The sequence below is a fragment of the Oncorhynchus kisutch genome, linkage group LG30, assembly GCF_002021735.2.
Source record: "Oncorhynchus kisutch isolate 150728-3 linkage group LG30, Okis_V2, whole genome shotgun sequence".
Lineage (NCBI taxonomy): Eukaryota > Metazoa > Chordata > Actinopteri > Salmoniformes > Salmonidae > Oncorhynchus > Oncorhynchus kisutch.
This window is the reverse complement of record NC_034203.2, coordinates 27,757,143-27,776,495: the sequence shown is the minus strand read 5'-3', so window position 1 is coordinate 27,776,495 and position 19,353 is coordinate 27,757,143. Positions and strand designations below refer to the sequence as shown.

Sequence of the window (19,353 nt, the reverse complement as noted above, 5' to 3'; positions counted from 1 at the left end):
TGTGAAACAATTACTATAGATATGAATGTGATACTGAACCTGTACTGCCTTTTCAAATAATCTACAGTACACAGACAGAAAAAAATAGGCATTTATATCTTGTATCATAATCTCCTTATGGGAATTTGATCTAAATAGTCAGTGTTTGGGTTTTCAACAGTGAAAGTATTGTAAGTAAATGAATGTCAAAACTTTAATATGTCATTGTTTTGACATTTACAAAAATTCACAAGTAACCTATAGCTCCAAGATGCAAAGCCTAGTCATGCACGAACTACCACTCTGTCTAATAACGCTAATGATTTCAATACGCATTTCAAGATTGAATGAGTGATTTTTGCTAAGTACTGTTTGCTTACTACACTCCCAAGACCAAAACCCAACGTTAACCACGTTGTCAACAGCCCTGAAATGTCAGAAGAAGAGAACATGCCCCCATTCAACCTCTACTAATCATCACATCCACGCAAGGTACTATGGATCAGCATGATTAGGGCTGTGGCGGTCATGACATTTTGTCAGCCGGTGATTGTCAAGCAAATAACTGTCAGTCTCAAGGTAATTGACCGTTAATTAACATAAACACATTTAGCATCTTCTGTCTTCCACGCATAGCCTACAAGCTACTGATGCTGACCTTTGGAACATCTACATTTTTAAAAGTAAAAGAAAATCCATGTAATATAGCCTACACCATCACAATAAATCTATTATTTATTTTAGAGAGGTCTAAAGAAACATCATATGAAGAAAATGTAGTTTGCCTGTGATAATAAATGATCACTCTTTGAGAATAACTTATCCAGACGGGAGATGCGCATCACTTCGTAGTGGCATCTTTTTTTCCTTTTGAAAAATATTCTGTTCTATTACATCAAGTTTTTTTTTACTATAAAATAGGTGTCTTGACTGTGATAAGAGCTCGGGAAATAAGAGTGTCTGCTAAATTAAAAAAGCAAGGCTATGCCATTGCACGGTCACAGGTTTCTACAAGCAAGAGCAACTGCTGAGGTTGGAGCCAATGGAGCCTTTGTCTCATCAAGGGCAGGTGCAGTTCCTATATGTAGAGATGGAGGACTCACCGACGCCAGAAAACTATGTGTGTAACTTCTCCTGTAACTTTCCTTGGTTCTACCTGGCTCGCTCAGTCAAATCAAATGTTATTGGTCACATACACATATTTAGCAGATGTTGTTGCGGGTATAGCAAAATGCTTGTGTGTGCACGTGTATCTACCGTGTACTTATATTATTCCTGAGTCCAAAGGGAAAAGGGACTGTAGTTGTATGTCAATCATTGTAAAAAATGACAGAGAGTGATTAAGTTAAGTACATGTTCAGTACACTGAAAACAGAAAAAAGGAACTTGAGAGAGAGACTCAAAGCTAATATTAATGACTTGCAGCAGTTACTCTCCCAGGTAATGTGGGACGCCTATGAAAAGCATTGTAATAGATACTCTACCATAATGAACGGTTAATGGTCTTTACTATGCATACACCATCTAGCATATTTCAGATATATCCTTGAGTATCACTTTGTAAACACATAGGAAATCAGAAGAGTGACTGATTCCACTGCAGTGTATGCTCTATAATGACTATGTCTGCATCTGAAGAAGCACCATATTCCCTACAATAGAGCACTTCTTTAGACCAGTCCTGGCCGTGGTCAAAAGTAGTGCACTATATACTGTAGGGAATAGCATGCCATTTCGGACCCAGCCTCAATCCATTTGAATTAGTTCACGTACGCATTTGAGCCACCTGTCATGCCCTGATCTGTTTCACCTGTCCTAGTGCTTGTCTCCAACCCCTCCAGGTGTCACCCATCTCTCCCACTTATTTCTGGGTACTTACACCTGTGTTTTCTGTCTCTCTGTGCCAGTTCATCTTGTTTGTCAAGCATACCGGCGTTTGTCCTGTCAGCTCCTGTCTTTCCCAGCCTATTTTTTTCTCGTCCTCCTGGTTGTTGACCCTTGCCTGTCCTGACCCTGTACCCACCCGCCTGAACACTCTGCCTGTCTCTGAGCCTGCCTGCCGTCCTGTACCTTTGCTCCTACTCTGGATTATCGACCATTGCCTGCCTTGACCTGTCGTTTGCCTGCCCCTGTTGTTACAATAAACATTATTACTTCACACAGTCTGCACTTGGTCTTACCTTGATCCCTGTTACCACCAAACCATTCTCCAAGGCAGTACGCCCGCTTGGGTCACTTACCCCCTTCCTTTCAACAGATCTGAAGCAGCCCTAGCCAACATTTTTTTCTGCTCAACTTCATTATTCTTGGTACTATAAGGCAGCTATTTACACCAGACAAAATAGTGAGACAACACAAAGACTTTCTGACTGATATATCAGATACTCACTTCTTAGTGGAGTAAGGGTTCCCTGATGTGGGCATGGAGTGGGAGAGCATGAAGTCATTGGTGCTATTCATTGGTCTGGGAGGCCTGTAGTGCAGGAGACAAACATGATCATGTTCAAACAGTCATCATCAAATGGAAGAGAAGCAACTATCGCATAAATGTTTGTGTTTGTGTGTGTGTGTGTGTGTGTGTGTGTGTGTGTGTGTGTGTGTGTGTGTGTGTGTGTGTGTGTGTGTGTGCGTTCCTGCGTGCGTGCGTGTGTGTGTGTGTGTGTGTGCGCATCGAGATCTCAGAGGGCCGAAAGAGCATTGAATGGGGCTGGGGAGTCGGAACACAATAGCTGCAGTTTTTGATTGTGACACATCACATAAAGAATGTGTGCGTGTGGATTTCCTCCTCACTCATCCAAAGGTCATTAACTCCTCATAATCTTATTGTTTACATGACCTAAAAAGGTATTCACATGTGGCGCAAAGGAGGGACAGAATAATTGATGCAGAAACCAGTAGTGAACTGCACACAAGTCTGTTGTGCTAAAATTAAGGTGCCACTTTGAGGAATTACAGGGCATAGTATATACGGATTGACCCTGGAGGATCAACATGATCCGATTAAACAACAGACAAAAGAATATGGCACTAGCTACTAGTAATATAATACACTACCTTCTATAGTACTTGATCTAATTAAAAGGAATAGCAGCATATTCTACATATTCTAGCAAGTATTCAAAGCAAACTTACCAAGTGTCTCTATTTTGCAGCAAGAAAAGAACAAAGAGATAAGTTACAATTACCCATGCATGCACTACAACGGCCACAGTGAGTGGTACAACTGAATTCACTTTCACATGAAAATAATCTACGTAGGTGCCAAAATCAACATTTGTCTCAGATTCTCAGCCCTTAGAATGCATTGCCACTCTTTTCCACACTACAGCTTAGACATCTGAATAGGGTTGCTAAATTTTGGGAACTTTCAATAAATTCCCTGGTTTTCCAGAAATCCTGGTTGGAGGCTTACATTTCCTGCTTATTCTCTCCTGATTCCGGGTATCTTCCAACAGGTATTTCGGGAAAACCAGGACATTTATTGAAAGTTCCCGGAATATAGCAACCCTACATATGACTTGGCTTAGCTGTTCAGGGTTGGAAAAGTAATGCATCAAATATATACTGTAGCACTAAAGGACCGTGGCTTCATATTGACATTGTTCATTTCCAGAACACACACAAAGAAAAATGGAGCAAAGATGAAACATCTGTTTTTACCAATTGTGGTAATTACTTTGGGTATACAGGGCTGTAGTATGGGATTATGGGATGGATCTGAAATTGACAGGAATTTAATAGGATGACTGTGGTCTTGAATACAAGTGATACTGTATGAATAGAATAGCTCCATACTTACACAATGTGGGCTAGGTTCAGAGGTTTTTCTGGCATGTCAGGAAACATGGGGTGTAAAGGTTCTCTGCTAGATGCACAGCTCAGTGATTTGCTGAGAGCATTAGATAACTTCTTAGCAGGCGATTTCTGGGAGAAACACAAACATACGCTAGGTATGATTTCAGAGGGCAAGAAGAGGTACTTAAAACAGAGTAATTACTTTTAAAATATCATATAGGATTAGATGCCACTGACCAAAATGTCACAGCACATACAGTACAATCCATATATAAAATGCATTTCTCCACTGCCTATCCATATCATTTAAATGTATCTGGCCACATGTAGAACATCAGAGATCAAGGGAAATACACTGCATGTAATATTCCTTGCCACAGGTGAAGGAATCAAATCACACGTTCATCATCCATCCCTATAGCACTGTAATGTGTTGGGTGAAGCTGAGCAGAAATCGCTGGCTGGCGTCCCCCTCCTTTCCCCACCCCATCACCCCCCTTACCCATGACGTGTACTCCTTCATTTGGTGCTGGTTGCTATGGGAACCGCTGGCATGCCCCCTCCAGAAGCAGTCCTGACAGAGCTGGTAATTATGACATTGTTGGCAGCGGTAGCGGAAGCCCATTATACTCTCACTGTGGCAGTAGGAGCACTCGACCGGGTGAAACACTGCAGGGGCGGAGGGGGCAAGGTGGGGGGGCACACACACCAACATGTGCATTCAAGTCCACATACACACACGGGCGTACATATACACATACACCCCAAACGTTGTTAATACAAACACAAATTGGTTTGCAACTGATATCTTTATATAAGACAACAGCACTGGGTCTCTCAGACAGCGTTCTTCAAATAAAGGAGTGTGTTCTGTGAACATCAGTGTGTGTGTGAGACTAATGACTAATTTTGTACCTTGTCAATCACGAGGGATTGGGCAGGGTGATGTGATGGTGGAAGGGTGTGTATGTGTGTGTGTGTTTGCGCAAGTGTGTCTACTATGTGGTGACTCAATGTGATGGTGTGAGACAAAATTCATACCCAGTGCTACCCAGGAACGTGTTAAATATGCCGTGGTGGCGGTGATGGCTCACCATTCTCCACATTAGCCAAGCGATGCATGAGTGGTAACCACACCAGACACTGAGGAGGAGGATCTGACATCATCGTGTCCAGGAATGTGTTGAGGGAGACCTTTTTCTGTCGACATGCAGTAGAGAGGACAGAGTTACACATCACATACAGGTTATGCATATGGGGTAGCTAGTACTACAAGGAAAATATAGTTTTATAAAGGATGTTTTATACACAATTACAACATCCATCCAGTCTCTATACCTATAGTGTGTTATTCATTCATTCATTCATTGATTTACTTGAAAATGTATGTTAATTTTCAGTGTAGATGGGGACTCTTACCTGCTGTGCAAAGCAGGTTCTTGTGGATTGCTCAGTATAGCCAAAGGAAGGCCCCTCAAAAACAGTCATTGGCAATTTGAGAACCTCCCTCAGAAACTGGTCGAATTGGGAGTACACCATTATGCCACCAGGGTCTGATATCTGTGAAAAAATATCTGTGAAGAAAATGGGAGGGGAGGCATTACTGCAAAATATATATAAATAATTTATCAAATTAATTGTCAGCTGTCACCATTGTTAGCTAATTGCAGCATTAGACAGTGCAATCATGCTGTGTATTGCATTTACAAAGAACAAAAACAAATTAAAGCTGTGTAGCAATACATAGTAATTACCACAAAACATAAGCTAAAATACCCTAACCTTCCATTTACTTTCCCCATGAGTTGCTGCAGCTGTCTGATGCACTAGATTTGGTGGATTATGTAATAAACCCTATCCTTCAAATTATAAATAATGACTTCTCCCAGCCGTGGAGAGTTAAGGGCCACTGTTCTCTTTTTCATCTAGGAACAATAGTGCAGGCATACAGACTTCAAGGGAAAAACCCACTGGAAACACATTTTGTTGTATTACTAAATTCCTCAATAGAGAGAGACTTCACTGACTAAACACATTTTAAATTGTTCAGGATAAGTATTAATAAGTTAACAAAAAGCTAACATTGACAATTCATTCTCTGCAAATGGTTAATTCTCTCTCTAATGTATTATTCTTAACAAAGATGAACAGGTGAGCTTACATCTTAATTTATCCAAAATCTTTCCTCCGCAGATGGTTGCTAGGGCCATCTTCACAACAAAAACAGACATTTTTCCGAGGCCTTCCCTAAAAGAGGAAATGTGTTTAGTATTTGTGTACTTGTATAATTTGAACAGGTCAAGAATATACAGTTTAAGAATAACACTTGCAATGATTTAAACACTTTAACATTAAAATGATACTCCAGAGTCAGATGAACTCGTCAATACCATTTTTATGTCCCTGCGCGCAGTTTGGAGGAAGTTGCTAACTAGTGTTAGCATAACTGCTAACTAGCGTTAGCATAACTGCTAACTACAATATATATACAAAAGTACATGGACAACCCTTCAAATCAGTGGATTCAACTATATCAGCCACACCTGTTGCTGACAGGTGTATAAAATTGAGCACACAGCCATGCAATATCTATAGACAAACATACTGAAGAGCGCAGTGACTTTCAACCTGGCACAGTATTAGGATTTTTTTATTTTTTTATTTTTTATAAATCGTCTGACCTCGGTTCCAAACTTCCTCTGGAAGCAACATCAGCACAAGAACTGTTTGTCGAGAGCTTCATGAAATGGGTTTCCATGGCAGAGCACCCCACACAAGCCTAAGATCACCATGCGCAATGCCAAGCGAAGGGCTGGAGTGGTGTAAAGTTCGCCGCCATTGGACTCTGGAGCAGTGGAAACGCGCTCTATGAAGTGATGAATTACGCTTCACAATCTGACAGTCCGATGACAAATCTGGGTTAGGCGGATGCCAGGAGAACGCTACCTGCCCCAATGCATAGTGCCAACTGTAACGTTTGGTGGGAGGAGGAATGGCCCCTTAGTTCCAGTGAAGGGAAATCTTAACGCTACACCATAAAATTATATTCTAGATGATTCTGTGCTTCCAACTTTGTGGCAACAGTTTGGGAAAGGCCCTTTCCTGTTTCAGCATGACAATTCCCCCGTGCACAAAGCGAGGTCCATACAGAAATGGTTTGTCGAGATCGGTGTGGAAGAACTTGACTGGCCTGCACAGAGCCCTGACCTCAACCCCATCGAATACCTTTGGGATGAATTGGAATGCCGATTGCGAGCCAGGCCTAATCACCCAACATCAGTGCCTGACCTCACTAATGCTCTTGTGGCTAAATGGAAGCAAGTCTCTACAGCAATGTTCCAACATCTAGTGGAAAGCCTTCCCAGAAGAGTGGAGGCTGTTATAGCATCAAAGCAAACTCCATATTAATTCCCATAATTTTGGAATGAGATATTCAACGAGCTTGTTTCCACAAACCTTTGGTCATGTAGTGTAGCATTAGAGAAATGACCCTATGTCTATGGTAACTGCTAGCATGCTAGTAAATACCATAGAATTCCAGTCATTGCACTAACCGTAGTTAGCATTTGTTCACAAAACTATGTTTAACTTCCTTCATACTGGATTCAGAAACCTAAAAATGGTATCCATGAGTTCATCTGACTCTGGGGAAGTAAATAAAGTAAATAAATTGCCAAAATCCTTAGTATCCCTTTAAGTTGCTCTTATACCTGTGCAACCTGCCTGGAACGGCTTAAAACAAGCAAAAAGTGCCCAATTGCATTTATCTTCACTATGTAATTTTTACTGTTTCCTTTCTCTTGTCTTTCATCAGAAGTAAAGATTAATCAATGGCACAAGAACATTGTGAGACCATTGCATCGTTATAACAACATTCAGTCTGGACTTCCATACTCCCATGAAAGACCTTGTGTACTGTGGACAGATTTATCACCTATCAACACTTCCCTTCAATTAAATGACACACACACACACACACACACACACACACACACACACACACACACACACACACACACACACACACACACACACACACACACACACACACAAACAGAAAAAAAAACGTCCCATCATGATGCTCAGTGAACGTCATGAGGTGATGGTGGATACTCACGGGTCATAGGCAGCCAGGAGAAAGTTGAGTAGCAGACTGATGGACTGTTCCACATTGATCTGGTGTGTGGTGGGCATGCGCTTGTTGAGCTGGTAGAAGATGGTTGATAGTATTGCCTCCAGGCGAGCCACAGTGAACTCTGTGTTGAGGTCCATGGTGTTCAGGCCGTTCTCTCTGAACGCCTCGATCACGTTCCAGATGTCCACCAAATGGACTGTAAAAGAACAGAATGGAATAGAATCCAACAGAAATGCATGTACACTGTTCTCTTTTAGCGGTCCTTTTTTAGAGACAACTTTACAACTATTACTATCAAACACAGGATATCACACCATACTCACGACTATTACTATCAAACACAGGATATCACACCATACTCACGACTATTACTATCAAATCACACCATACTCACAACTATTACTATCAAACACAGGATATCACACCATACTCACAACTATTACTATCAAACACAGGATATCACACCATACTCACAACTATTACTATCAAACACAGGATATCACACCATACTCACGACTATTACTATCAAACACAGGATATCACACCATACTCACGACTATTACTATCAAACGCAGGATATCACACCATACTCACAACTATTACTATCAAACACAGGATATCACACCATACTCAGGACTATTACTATCAAACACAGGATATCACACCATACTCACAACTATTACTATCAAACACAGGATATCACACCATACTCACTCTATTACTATCAAACACAGGATATCACACCATACTCACGGCTATTACTATCAAACATAGGATATCACACCATACTCACAACTATTACTATCAAACACAGGATATCACACCATACTCACGACTATTACTATTAATCATAGGATATCACACCATACTCACAACTATTACTATCAATCATAGGATATCACACCATACTCACAACTATTACTATCAAACACAGGATATCACACCATACTCACGACTATTACTATCAAACACAGGATATCACACCATACTCACAACTATTACTATCAAACACAGGATATCACACCATACTCACAACTATTACTATCAAACACAGGATATCACACCATACTCACGACTATTACTATCAAACACAGTATATCACACCATACTCACAACTATTACTATCAAACATAGGATATCACACCATACTCACGACTATTACTATCAAACACAGGATATCACACCATACTCACGACTATTACTATCAAACACAGGATATCACACCATACTCACGACTATTACTATTAATCATAGGATATCACACCATACTCACAACTATTACTATCAATCATAGGATATCACACCATACTCACAACTATTACTATCAAACACAGGATATCACACCATACTCACGACTATTACTATCAAACACAGGATATCACACCATACTCACAACTATTACTATCAAACACAGGATATCACACCATACTCACAACTATTACTATCAAACACAGGATATCACACCATACTCACGACTATTACTATCAAACACAGTATATCACACCATACTCACAACTATTACTATCAAACATAGGATATCACACCATACTCACGACTATTACTATCAAACACAGGATATCACACCATACTCACGACTATTACTATCAAACACAGGATATCACACCATACTCACGACTATTACTATCAAACATAGGATATCACACCATACTCACAACTATTACTATCAAACATAGGATATCACACCATACTCACGACTATTACTATCAAACACAGGATATCACACCATACTCACGACTATTACTATCAAACACAGGATATCACACCATACTCACGACTATTACTATCAAACATAGGATATCACACCATACTCACGATTGCATTTCTTCTGAACGAATCTGAGTTTGCAAGCAGTTCTATATGTGGACAATCTTATGGAATCCAACTCTTGTGCCCCTGTAGGAAAAATACATGAATTGTGAAAGGCAATATGAAAGACAGTAACACAGGAATGCTGCTGAGGATAGACTGTGCGGAGCTCTTGGGAGAAAAGTGTTGCTCATAGGCTATTCATGTGGACATTAACACTAGATGTCTGTCTAGTTTTCCAAATGAACGCTGTTCTTCTGTGTAGGCCTATACTGGATGCTAATGATATTAATATTTTATAGAAGTAACCTAGTAAATGACTTGGTAAATGTCATTAATAACATTATTATGTATACTATAGTTATAATACTTGGAATGTGTGTCTCTCTTTAGAGATGGCCCTGGACACTTACGCATCTCTGCGAACAGTTGTCGTCTCTCCGCCATGATGTCGCCACTCCTCCCACGATCTTCAATCATTCTGATCAGAAGGAGAGGAAAACTGAGTGACTATTCATTAGTAATGACTTAGCAGGATTACACCTACTGGGCCATGGCAGTTTACTTTCTAATAGTGATACATTTGTAATGGATGAATGTGTGCAGCAAAATATAGTGCTTCCATTTTGCCATTAGAATACATGAATGTAACACTACTAACTCAACAGCTTGTTAGTAGTTGTAGTATTATTCACATAGTAGTGCTACTGCTCAGCTGTAATTTCTATCATGTACTGTATGTCCTACGGTCCTACTGACTCGATGCATTTAGCAAGCCCTCAGTACAGAGTTAAACACACTATTCAACAAGCGCAACACTATCCCCTTGGCTATCACCACCATTACACTCTACATACTGTATCATCATCCACTTGATGTCACTATCCACACACTATTTTCTAAATTCACTTCATTGCCTGAATCCGAACAAGATACTGTATCAGTAGTTCCAAGAGGCCATCACTAAACATCATCTGTAAAATTATTGGCACTTAGGGTCATTTTTTTCATCAATGCTGAGCATTTTTTACCTCCTCACACTGCCCATCTTCACTTGAATAAATGGTGGCATGCATGACCAGTGTTTCCTCTATATTTATTTCAAATGTGGCAGCCACTCCAAAAAATATGATGTCAAATGTTTTCATTGTAAACTTAAATGACAAAAACTAAATATACTTTACAGTATGTAGAAAAGATAATGGAGCTATGCATTTTAAATAAGGTAATCTTTGAGAACTAACAAAACTGTCCAGTGTTTCCAGGTTCCTATGAAATATGACCTATAATTACCTACAATATGAGTGAAATAGTTTTCCTTCCAAAAACTGGTAGCTAAGTATGTTAAAAAGCAGATGTTCTATGTCGGAGTGGTATGGGTGTACCCCAACAACAGAATGGTATGGGTGTACCCCAACAACAGAATGGTATGGGTGTACCCCAACAACAGAATGGTGTGGGTGTACCCCAACAACAGAATGGTATGGGTGTACCCCAACAAAAGAATGGTATGGGTATACCCCAACAAGTATGGGTGTACCCCAACAACAGAATGGTGTGGGTGTACCCCAACAACAGAATGGTATGGGTGTACCCCAACAACAGAATGGTATGGGTGTACCCCAACAACAGAATGGTATGGGTGTACCCCAACAACAGAATGGTATGGGTGTACCCCAACAACAGAATGGTATGGGTGTACCCCAACAACAGAATGGTATGAGTGTACCCCAACAAAAGAATGGTATGGGTGTACCCCAACAACAGAATGGTATGGGTGTACCCCAACAACAGAATGATATGGTTGTACCCCAACAACAGAATGGTATGGGTGTACCCTAACAACAGAATGGTGTGGGCATATACCAGTCATTAAAAATATGAATACAGTAGACCACTGATTGGCCAGCTCATCTTTCTCAGTCGTATGACATCATATTCTATAGCCTTGGTCACACTGCAGGACTTAATGCTCAAATCCGTTTTGTTTTTCAAATCCGTTTTGGAATATCGACTGTCCAAATGGCAAATTTACAAGTGGCAAATGGGATTTGTGTGTGTTCAGATAGCAGTTATTTTCTAACATGGCTACGCTAGTGGTGTAGGCTGATTGGTGTTGGTGCTCGTGCTTCCTATCACTCAGAAGTTCTGTAGCAAGCTCAGGTAACAACAATGCCTGCCATGGACGTTTCCCATTTGCTTTGAATGTTCAAAATCAAAGTATAAGAACACTTTTAAAGCCTTAAAGGATAAGATGATCCAACTTTCAAAATGAGTTATTTTTGTCTAGCTACAGCAGTCAACTATCTAGCTAGGTAACGGTTTAGCTTTCTAGCACATTATCTAATTTGTTTCTAAACAATGAACAAGCTAGTTAGCTACCACATATTCTTGTCAAACTGTTAACAGAGTAATTAGCAAGCAACAAGATATACCAAATAACAGTGTAAAACCCACTTTAGGGCAAATAAATCAGATTTGACCGTTCAGACACAAGCCGTATGGCCAGGAATCAAATTTGTATCTGATTTTAAAAGAACCTATGAAAGTGGTTTGAAATGTGGCTTGAAATATACAATTCCATGTGCTTTTGGCTGTTCGGGAATGCAGGAAAAAGAACAGATTCAAGTGGGACATGCCAAAAAAATTGGATTTGAGTCAATTCAAACTGCCATGTGAACAAGGCTTAAGAGAAAACAGCAAGCATTTTTTAAACGGTCTGTTTAAGATGCAAGTTTGAGATGGGGTTTGTCTCCAATTTATGCTTTGGCCACAAATGCGAGTATAGGTTGAGTCAACAATATTATTTGGGTATGAGTTAACAGAATATGAACTTTTAAAAGTGAGATTTTCACTGGACAGTTTCTTCAAAAGTCCAAATGTGTAGAATTGCAGGAAATTAGCTTTAACTGAAAATGTTCTCTCAGCACCATTATTTTTTTGTTGTTGTAGAATAACAGGAACTAGCTTTAAAATGGTAAAATATTATCTCTGCCCCATGGTAAAATGTGTAGAATTGCAGGAAATTAGCTTTAAAACAGCAAAAACCAGTGCAGCCAAGAGGGACTCTAAAATTCTAGGGGAAACACTGATGACAGATAGGTCAACCAGTAAGAACCTTCAGGACACACTAAAACATGTAAGTATGCAAACAAAAGTCAGGGCATTGAAAAACTTGAGTGAGACAAGGAAGAGTGTTTCACAGGGGGCAGAGTGGCAGAGCGAGCGAACGCTCACACCATGCCTCGCTGCACTGTCCAAGGCTGTCTAATACACATAGTCATGTGCTAAGTTGCCATAGAAACAAAGAATCTCGTCACTCCATTGTCCATTTAAAAAAAAATAGGGTGCAATGTCTTCGTATCCCCTTAGAGTGGTCCAAGTTTGTGGAGCAATGTTTTTCACCACCCTCTCGTCATACATCTTCTCTTGAAGATCTAACAGGCACCATTCATGTTTGAATCAGGATTTGAAAACATTGTAATTACAAATAGAATAAAACTAGGATAGAACTTGTCAATTATACAATGAGAACAGAAATTATAAACAACTTTGACTCATTACACTCGTTCTACTAAGACTGGCCAATTTTCAACAAATAAGACTTTAGAATTTATATAATTGAAAGTGATAAATATGCTAATCTTATGCAGGAACTTCCAAATGTTTCATTACAAAGTCTAATTCAAGGTACTGTACACATAAACAAAGATGACAACTATTTTTCTGCACACAGATCCTTTTCTGCAGAGTTACGCCCTCTATGGTAACACTGGGTAAAATTGGTTAAAAAAATACTGAATTCATTAGACACGGTATTTATACAATAAAGATGACTGTAAACAAAAATGATCTGTCTGTAATGTAAAGTTTGAGTTGAAGTAAGTAACAACAATGTAAAACACTTTTCAGTTAATAATTCATGAATCATCCAAGAGCAATCTACGGTAGATGTCTCATATACAGTAGTACAGAAACACATAACTAACTAATAATAACATGTTAACATACTCAAACTCCCTTTTCATATCACAAAAGTAACAGAGACAAGTTATTGTGCTAAATATTTGACCTTACAAAGGCTATTTTTAAACTGTGAAATAAATAGCTAAGATTGACACAAACTACCATTCCCCTGGTGAAGATTGAAAACTACAAGCAACACAAATCAGGAGATTACAAACTTGTCAATGTTGAACGTACCCTTCAGAATGTACCATGTTCCTCTGTTTCCTTCTCCTTCTCCTTGTCTGTCTGTGTGCTACTCCAAAGGTTTGTCTTTCTTAACAACTGTACAGAGTATAAAGCCCTCTCTACCAGGCAAGCATGACAACAAAAGCAGCCAGCCTCAGTTGGATGGTGGTTAGCTTAGCTACAGTCAGATATCTGAAATTAGAAACGGTCAGGACACAGCTTGTGCTGCTGCCTCTATCTTTAACTTCAAATGAGCAGGCTCCACATTCTTGTACAGATTTGCTGGCTCTCCAGTTGCAGTCCCTTCCAACCTCTCGCTTGGCGCCTGCCCAGCAATCATTACTCTTGCTCTGTGCCAGTGTCAAATACACTTGCAGTATTAGAAAATAACTGCCCTGAAACGAGCAAATCATCGTACACCATAAACTAAACATTGCAGATGACTTGTAAACTCTCCACCTCTGCCAGAATCAAACTGAGGCTATAAAGTCAGTTTCTCTCAGCGTTATTAAAATGATCACATTTGTTGCTGCAGGGGATATATACTCTCTTGCCCAGTTATTAACTGAGTTCCAGGCCCGCTGAACCATTCCCTTATAAGTCCCTTGTTTATATTATGGCTCTATTTTTACCACAGGCGAAGAAAGAAAAGCACAGGAGACTGTGGTGTTTTTCATGTATATTCTTAAACTACTTGGATCAGGTTGTCATACAGTATTTCTGGGACACGAGCAGTTGCTTGAGTTGTGACCCTGCGTATGCCCATAGCAGACTGAGTCATAAGCTACATATTGCAGCTGTTCATGTATTTACTTTCATCCACTGATTGCCCAGTGTTATTTTTACATCATTAGAATATAATTGATGTTGACACCTGATTTCCAACCACAGTGTAGAGCTGGGTGTAGAGCTGTCTACTTTGTTCAGTTATGAAGTTAACTGTACAGAAATCACCAACAAAAAATGCCCATCACATATTGAAATGGTGTATTTATAGCAGCCTATATAGTCAGTTAATAAGAAGTCTAAACAGTCTTATGTTGTCTGTCTGGGAGTCTATTACACTGGACACTGCATGTCTCTGAGTTGCCCCAGTCAGTTATCTGCTCGTGGGGCCTCTGGCCTGGGCAGACAGCACTGAACTGGTACAACTCAGAGACATTGCAAAGAGGCCAAGGGTCATGGCTCCACAAGACAAAAACTCACGAGTGTTCTTGACGTGTTTATGGTTGTTGTTCCTGAATAGAACTGTGTGGTTCCTGAACTGACACTGTGTTCCAACGTGAACTCCTTGATGGAGGAAAAAAAACTGATACTGGCAACTTTATACTGGTGATTAGTGAAGCTGCTTCAGGTCATCTCTGCAACAGAAACAACTGGATGGGTAGGAAAGGTATACGCTCTTTACCAAACTGTTGGTTAATGATGCCATTACAGTTTTACAACCAGCCATGATGGCCATGTCAATGACTAGATTATTTAATCTAGAATGGATCATGCTCAGCTCTAGTGTATTTCAGAAAGAATTGAGAAACAGTATGATATTTCAATGTTTTTGTCAAACACACATGATGAGTGAAGAAAGGCAACAGGCAGCAGATGACAGATTTATATGCACATCGATTGCAAAATAACCTGTATCCCTGTAACGACAGAAGCATCCCTACAAATGAGCGACATAACGGTGTCATTTTTACAACATCCAAATAGTCAATAGTTTAACCCTATTAATTGGCATGCATTTTGCCTCGTGATACATTTTTTTTCTCGATCTCACTAGTTCCCACTACACAGTAACTTGGATTTTAAACGAGTGATAATGTCGTTTCACTACCGATGTTGCAGTGCATTTGTGCTGTCTATACTTACCAGGACATCGAGGCATGGTCATAAAACTGCATTGTTTACCTCCAGGAATTGAAGTCAGCCGTATCCATATATATGATTACGATTCATTTAGATCAATTCACCATTACACCTAGAACGCTGCTAATTCTGTTATTACTTACGCTTTTTGCAGTGGTGCTGTATTCGAAATGTTCGCGTAACGTTAGCACTACCCAACATTTGCTTCGAGTATGTGGCCTCTGCCGATGACGTAATGCGGAATCTCTTAACTTGCGCCAGTGTACTCTTAACAAATATTGAAGTTGACAAAAGAAACATATAAACACATAATGATTCAACCCACCATGACTACAATGCACAGGAAGTATACGTGCCGTGTCTGGAAACAATCCCCATCAGATTGTTTTATTATTATTATCATTATTCAAAAGTTTGGGGACACAGAAATGTCCTTGTTTTTTAAATGGAAGCGCATTTTTTGTCCATTAAAATAACATCAAATTGATCAGAAATACAGACATTGTTAATGTTGTAAATGACTATTGTAGCCGGAAACGGCAGATTTTTTTATGGAATATATATATATATATATATATATTCCATAATATATTCCATAACAAAATCTTCTAGGCAGAGTTGCAAAGATGAAATCCATATCTCAGACTGACCAATAAAAGTAAAAGATTAAGATGGGAAAAATAACACAGACACTGGACAGGGGAACTCTGCCTAGAAGGCCAGCATCCCGGAGTCGCCTCTTCACTGTTGACGTTGAGACTTGTGTTTTGCGGATACTATTTAATGAAGTTGCCAGTTGAGGACTTGTGAGGTGTCTGTTTCTCAAACTAGACACTCTAATGTACTTGTCCTCTTGTTCAGTTGTGCACTGGGGCCTCCCACTTATTGCTTCTTTAATCAGAACAACAGTTTTCAGCTGTGCTAACATAATTGCAAAAGGGTTTTCTAATGATCAATTAACCTTTTAAAATGATAAACCTGGATTAGTTAACACAATGTGCCATTGGAACACAGTTGCTGATAATGGGCCTCTGTACACCTATGTAGATATTCCATAAAAAATCAGCAGTTTCCAGCTACAATAGTAATTTACAACATTAATGATGTCTACACTGTATTTCTGATCAATTTGATGTTATTTTAATGGACAACAAATGTGCTTTTCTTTCAAAAACAAGGACATTTCTAGGTGACTCCAAACTTTTGAACGGTAGTGTGTATATATATAAATATACATACAGTACCAGTCAAAGGTTTGGACACACCTACTCATTATTATTTTTATTTTTTTTACTATTTTCTACATTGTAGAATAATAGTGAAGACATCAACACTATGAAATAACACATATGGAATCAGGGAGTAACCAAAAAAAGTGATAGCCAGATAGCCTTAATATCCAGACAGCCTTAATCCTTTAAGCTAATCCTTCCCCTAACCCTAACCTTAAACTTTTAGCTAACCCTAACCCTTTAACCTAACTCCTAAACTTAGCCAAATGTCTCAGATTTACGTACAGAATAACACAAAATGCTCTGAGATCAGGTTTCCAATTTAGGCAGATGTTAGAGGGCCTCTGCTTTGATGTCAGAGGGCCTCTGCTTCAGCACAGCAACCGGTGCATCAAATCACCAACAGGCTCCTGAAGAGCTTCTATCCCCAAGCCATAAGACTGCTAAATAGCTAACAAAATGGCTACACAAACTGAGTTTTTTATTTGATTTATTTCACCTTTATTTAACCAGGTAGGCCAGTTGAGAACAAGTTCTCATTTACAACTGCAACCTGGCCAAGATAAAGCAAAGCAGTGCGACACACAACAGAGTTACACATGGGATTGTTGACCCTTGTATTTTATATTTTAGTCTCTATGCACACTAACAGGACTCTACACACTCATGAACACTGACACTCCAACACACACACACACACACACACACACACACACACACACACACACACACACACACACACACACACACACACACACGCACACGCACACGCACACGCACACACACACACACACACACACACACACACACACACACACACACACACACACACACACACACACACACACACACACACACGCTCACACACACACACTCACATACAATAATCATAAACGCTGCTGCTACTTTGTTTATCATATATCCTGATGTCTATTACTGCAATATCCCTGCACATTGTAAATATGGAATTGGAACTGACCCTGTATATAGCTTACTTACTTATTGTGTTCTTCTTAATTCTTTGTATGTGTGTGTTTTTGTTCTGCCTTATGTTATTTTTAGTACTACATTGATATTGATTACTACATTGTTGGGTTAAGAAATACATTTCACTGTACTTGTGCACGTGAAATTACAACTTGAAACTTTACTTAAGAATGTGTTTGTTTCATATGGTTGTTTTGCTTTTCATATTTTGTCCTACTGGGCACACACTGGTTGAATCAACGTTGTTTCCACAAACGTGGAATAGACGTTGAATTGACGTCTGTGCCAGTGGGGTGTAATTGATGTGTTTATAGATATGTATAGATATGTATAGTGTAGCATACGTATAGTGTAGCATACACATCACAGACAAACTGAATTGGTCCACTCACACAGACAGCATCGTGAAGAAGGCGCAGCAGCGCCTCTTCAACCTCAGGAGGCTGAAGAAATTCGTCTTGTCACCAAAAGCACTCACAAACTTCTACAGATGCACAATCGAGAGCATCCTGGCGGGCTGTATCGCCGCCTGGTACGGCAACTGCTCCGCCCACAACCGTAAGGCTCTCCAGAGGGTAGTGAGGTCTGCACAACGCATCACCAGGGGCAAACTACCTGCCCTCCAGGACACCTACACCACCCAATGTTACAGGAAGGCCATAAAGATCATCAAGGACATCAACCACCCGAGCCACTGCCTGTTCATCCCGCTATCATCCAGAAGGCGAGGTCAGTACAGGTGCATCAAAGCTGGGACCGAGAGACTGAAAAACAGCTTCTATCTCAAGGCCATCAGACTGTTAAACAGCCACCACTAACATTGAGTGGCTGCTGCCAACACACTGACACTGACACTGACTCAACTCCAGCCACTTTAATAATGGGAATTGATGAGAAATTATGTAAATATATCACTAGCCACTTTAAACAATGCTACCTTATATAATGTTACTTACTCTACATTATTCATCTCATATGCATACGTATATACTGTACTCTATATCATCGACTGCATCCTTATGTAATACATGTATCACTAGCCACTTTAACTACGCCACTTTGTTTACATACTCATCTCATATGTATATACTGTACTCGATACCATCTACTGTATCTTGCCTATGCTGCTCTGTACCATCACTCATTCATATATCCTTATGTACATATTCTTTATCCCTTTACACTGTGTATAAGACAGTAGTTTTGGAATTGTTAGTTAGATTACTTGTTAGATATTACTGCACTGTCAGAACTAGAAGCACAAGCATTTCGCTACACTCGCATTAACATCTGCTAACCATGTATATGTGACAAATAACATTTGATTTGATTTGATTT

General features: G+C 39.7%; 1 protein-coding gene across 13 annotated transcripts in view; it reads right to left on the bottom strand.

Annotated features, from left to right (window-relative positions):
* LOC109875263 (dystrobrevin alpha) overlaps positions 1 to 16,155 on the bottom strand; it is a 36,449-nt gene extending 20,294 nt beyond the window's left edge. For 3 of the 13 annotated variants that reach the window (XM_020467546.2, XM_031810051.1, XM_031810056.1), the window contains exons 1-10: positions 13,940 to 14,124; positions 10,150 to 10,217; positions 9,743 to 9,823; positions 7,892 to 8,105; positions 5,936 to 6,021; positions 5,194 to 5,348; positions 4,869 to 4,974; positions 4,277 to 4,443; positions 3,779 to 3,903; positions 2,369 to 2,452 (exon numbers count right to left, since the gene is read on the bottom strand). In XM_020467546.2, coding sequence (XP_020323135.1) covers positions 2,369 to 2,452; positions 3,779 to 3,903; positions 4,277 to 4,443; positions 4,869 to 4,974; positions 5,194 to 5,348; positions 5,936 to 6,021; positions 7,892 to 8,105; positions 9,743 to 9,823; positions 10,150 to 10,217; positions 13,940 to 13,956 — 1,103 coding nt within the window. In that variant the 5' untranslated portion in view covers positions 13,957 to 14,124. Of the gene's footprint in view, positions 1 to 2,368; positions 2,453 to 3,111; positions 3,121 to 3,778; positions 3,904 to 4,276; positions 4,444 to 4,868; positions 4,975 to 5,193; positions 5,349 to 5,935; positions 6,022 to 7,891; positions 8,106 to 9,742; positions 9,824 to 10,149; positions 10,218 to 13,939; positions 14,163 to 15,799 lie in introns of those variants that run through there. The other 10 variants (XM_031810047.1, XM_031810050.1, XM_031810052.1 and 7 more) reach the window with 8 other exon arrangements.
* Between the last annotated feature and the right edge of the window lie 3,198 nt (positions 16,156 to 19,353).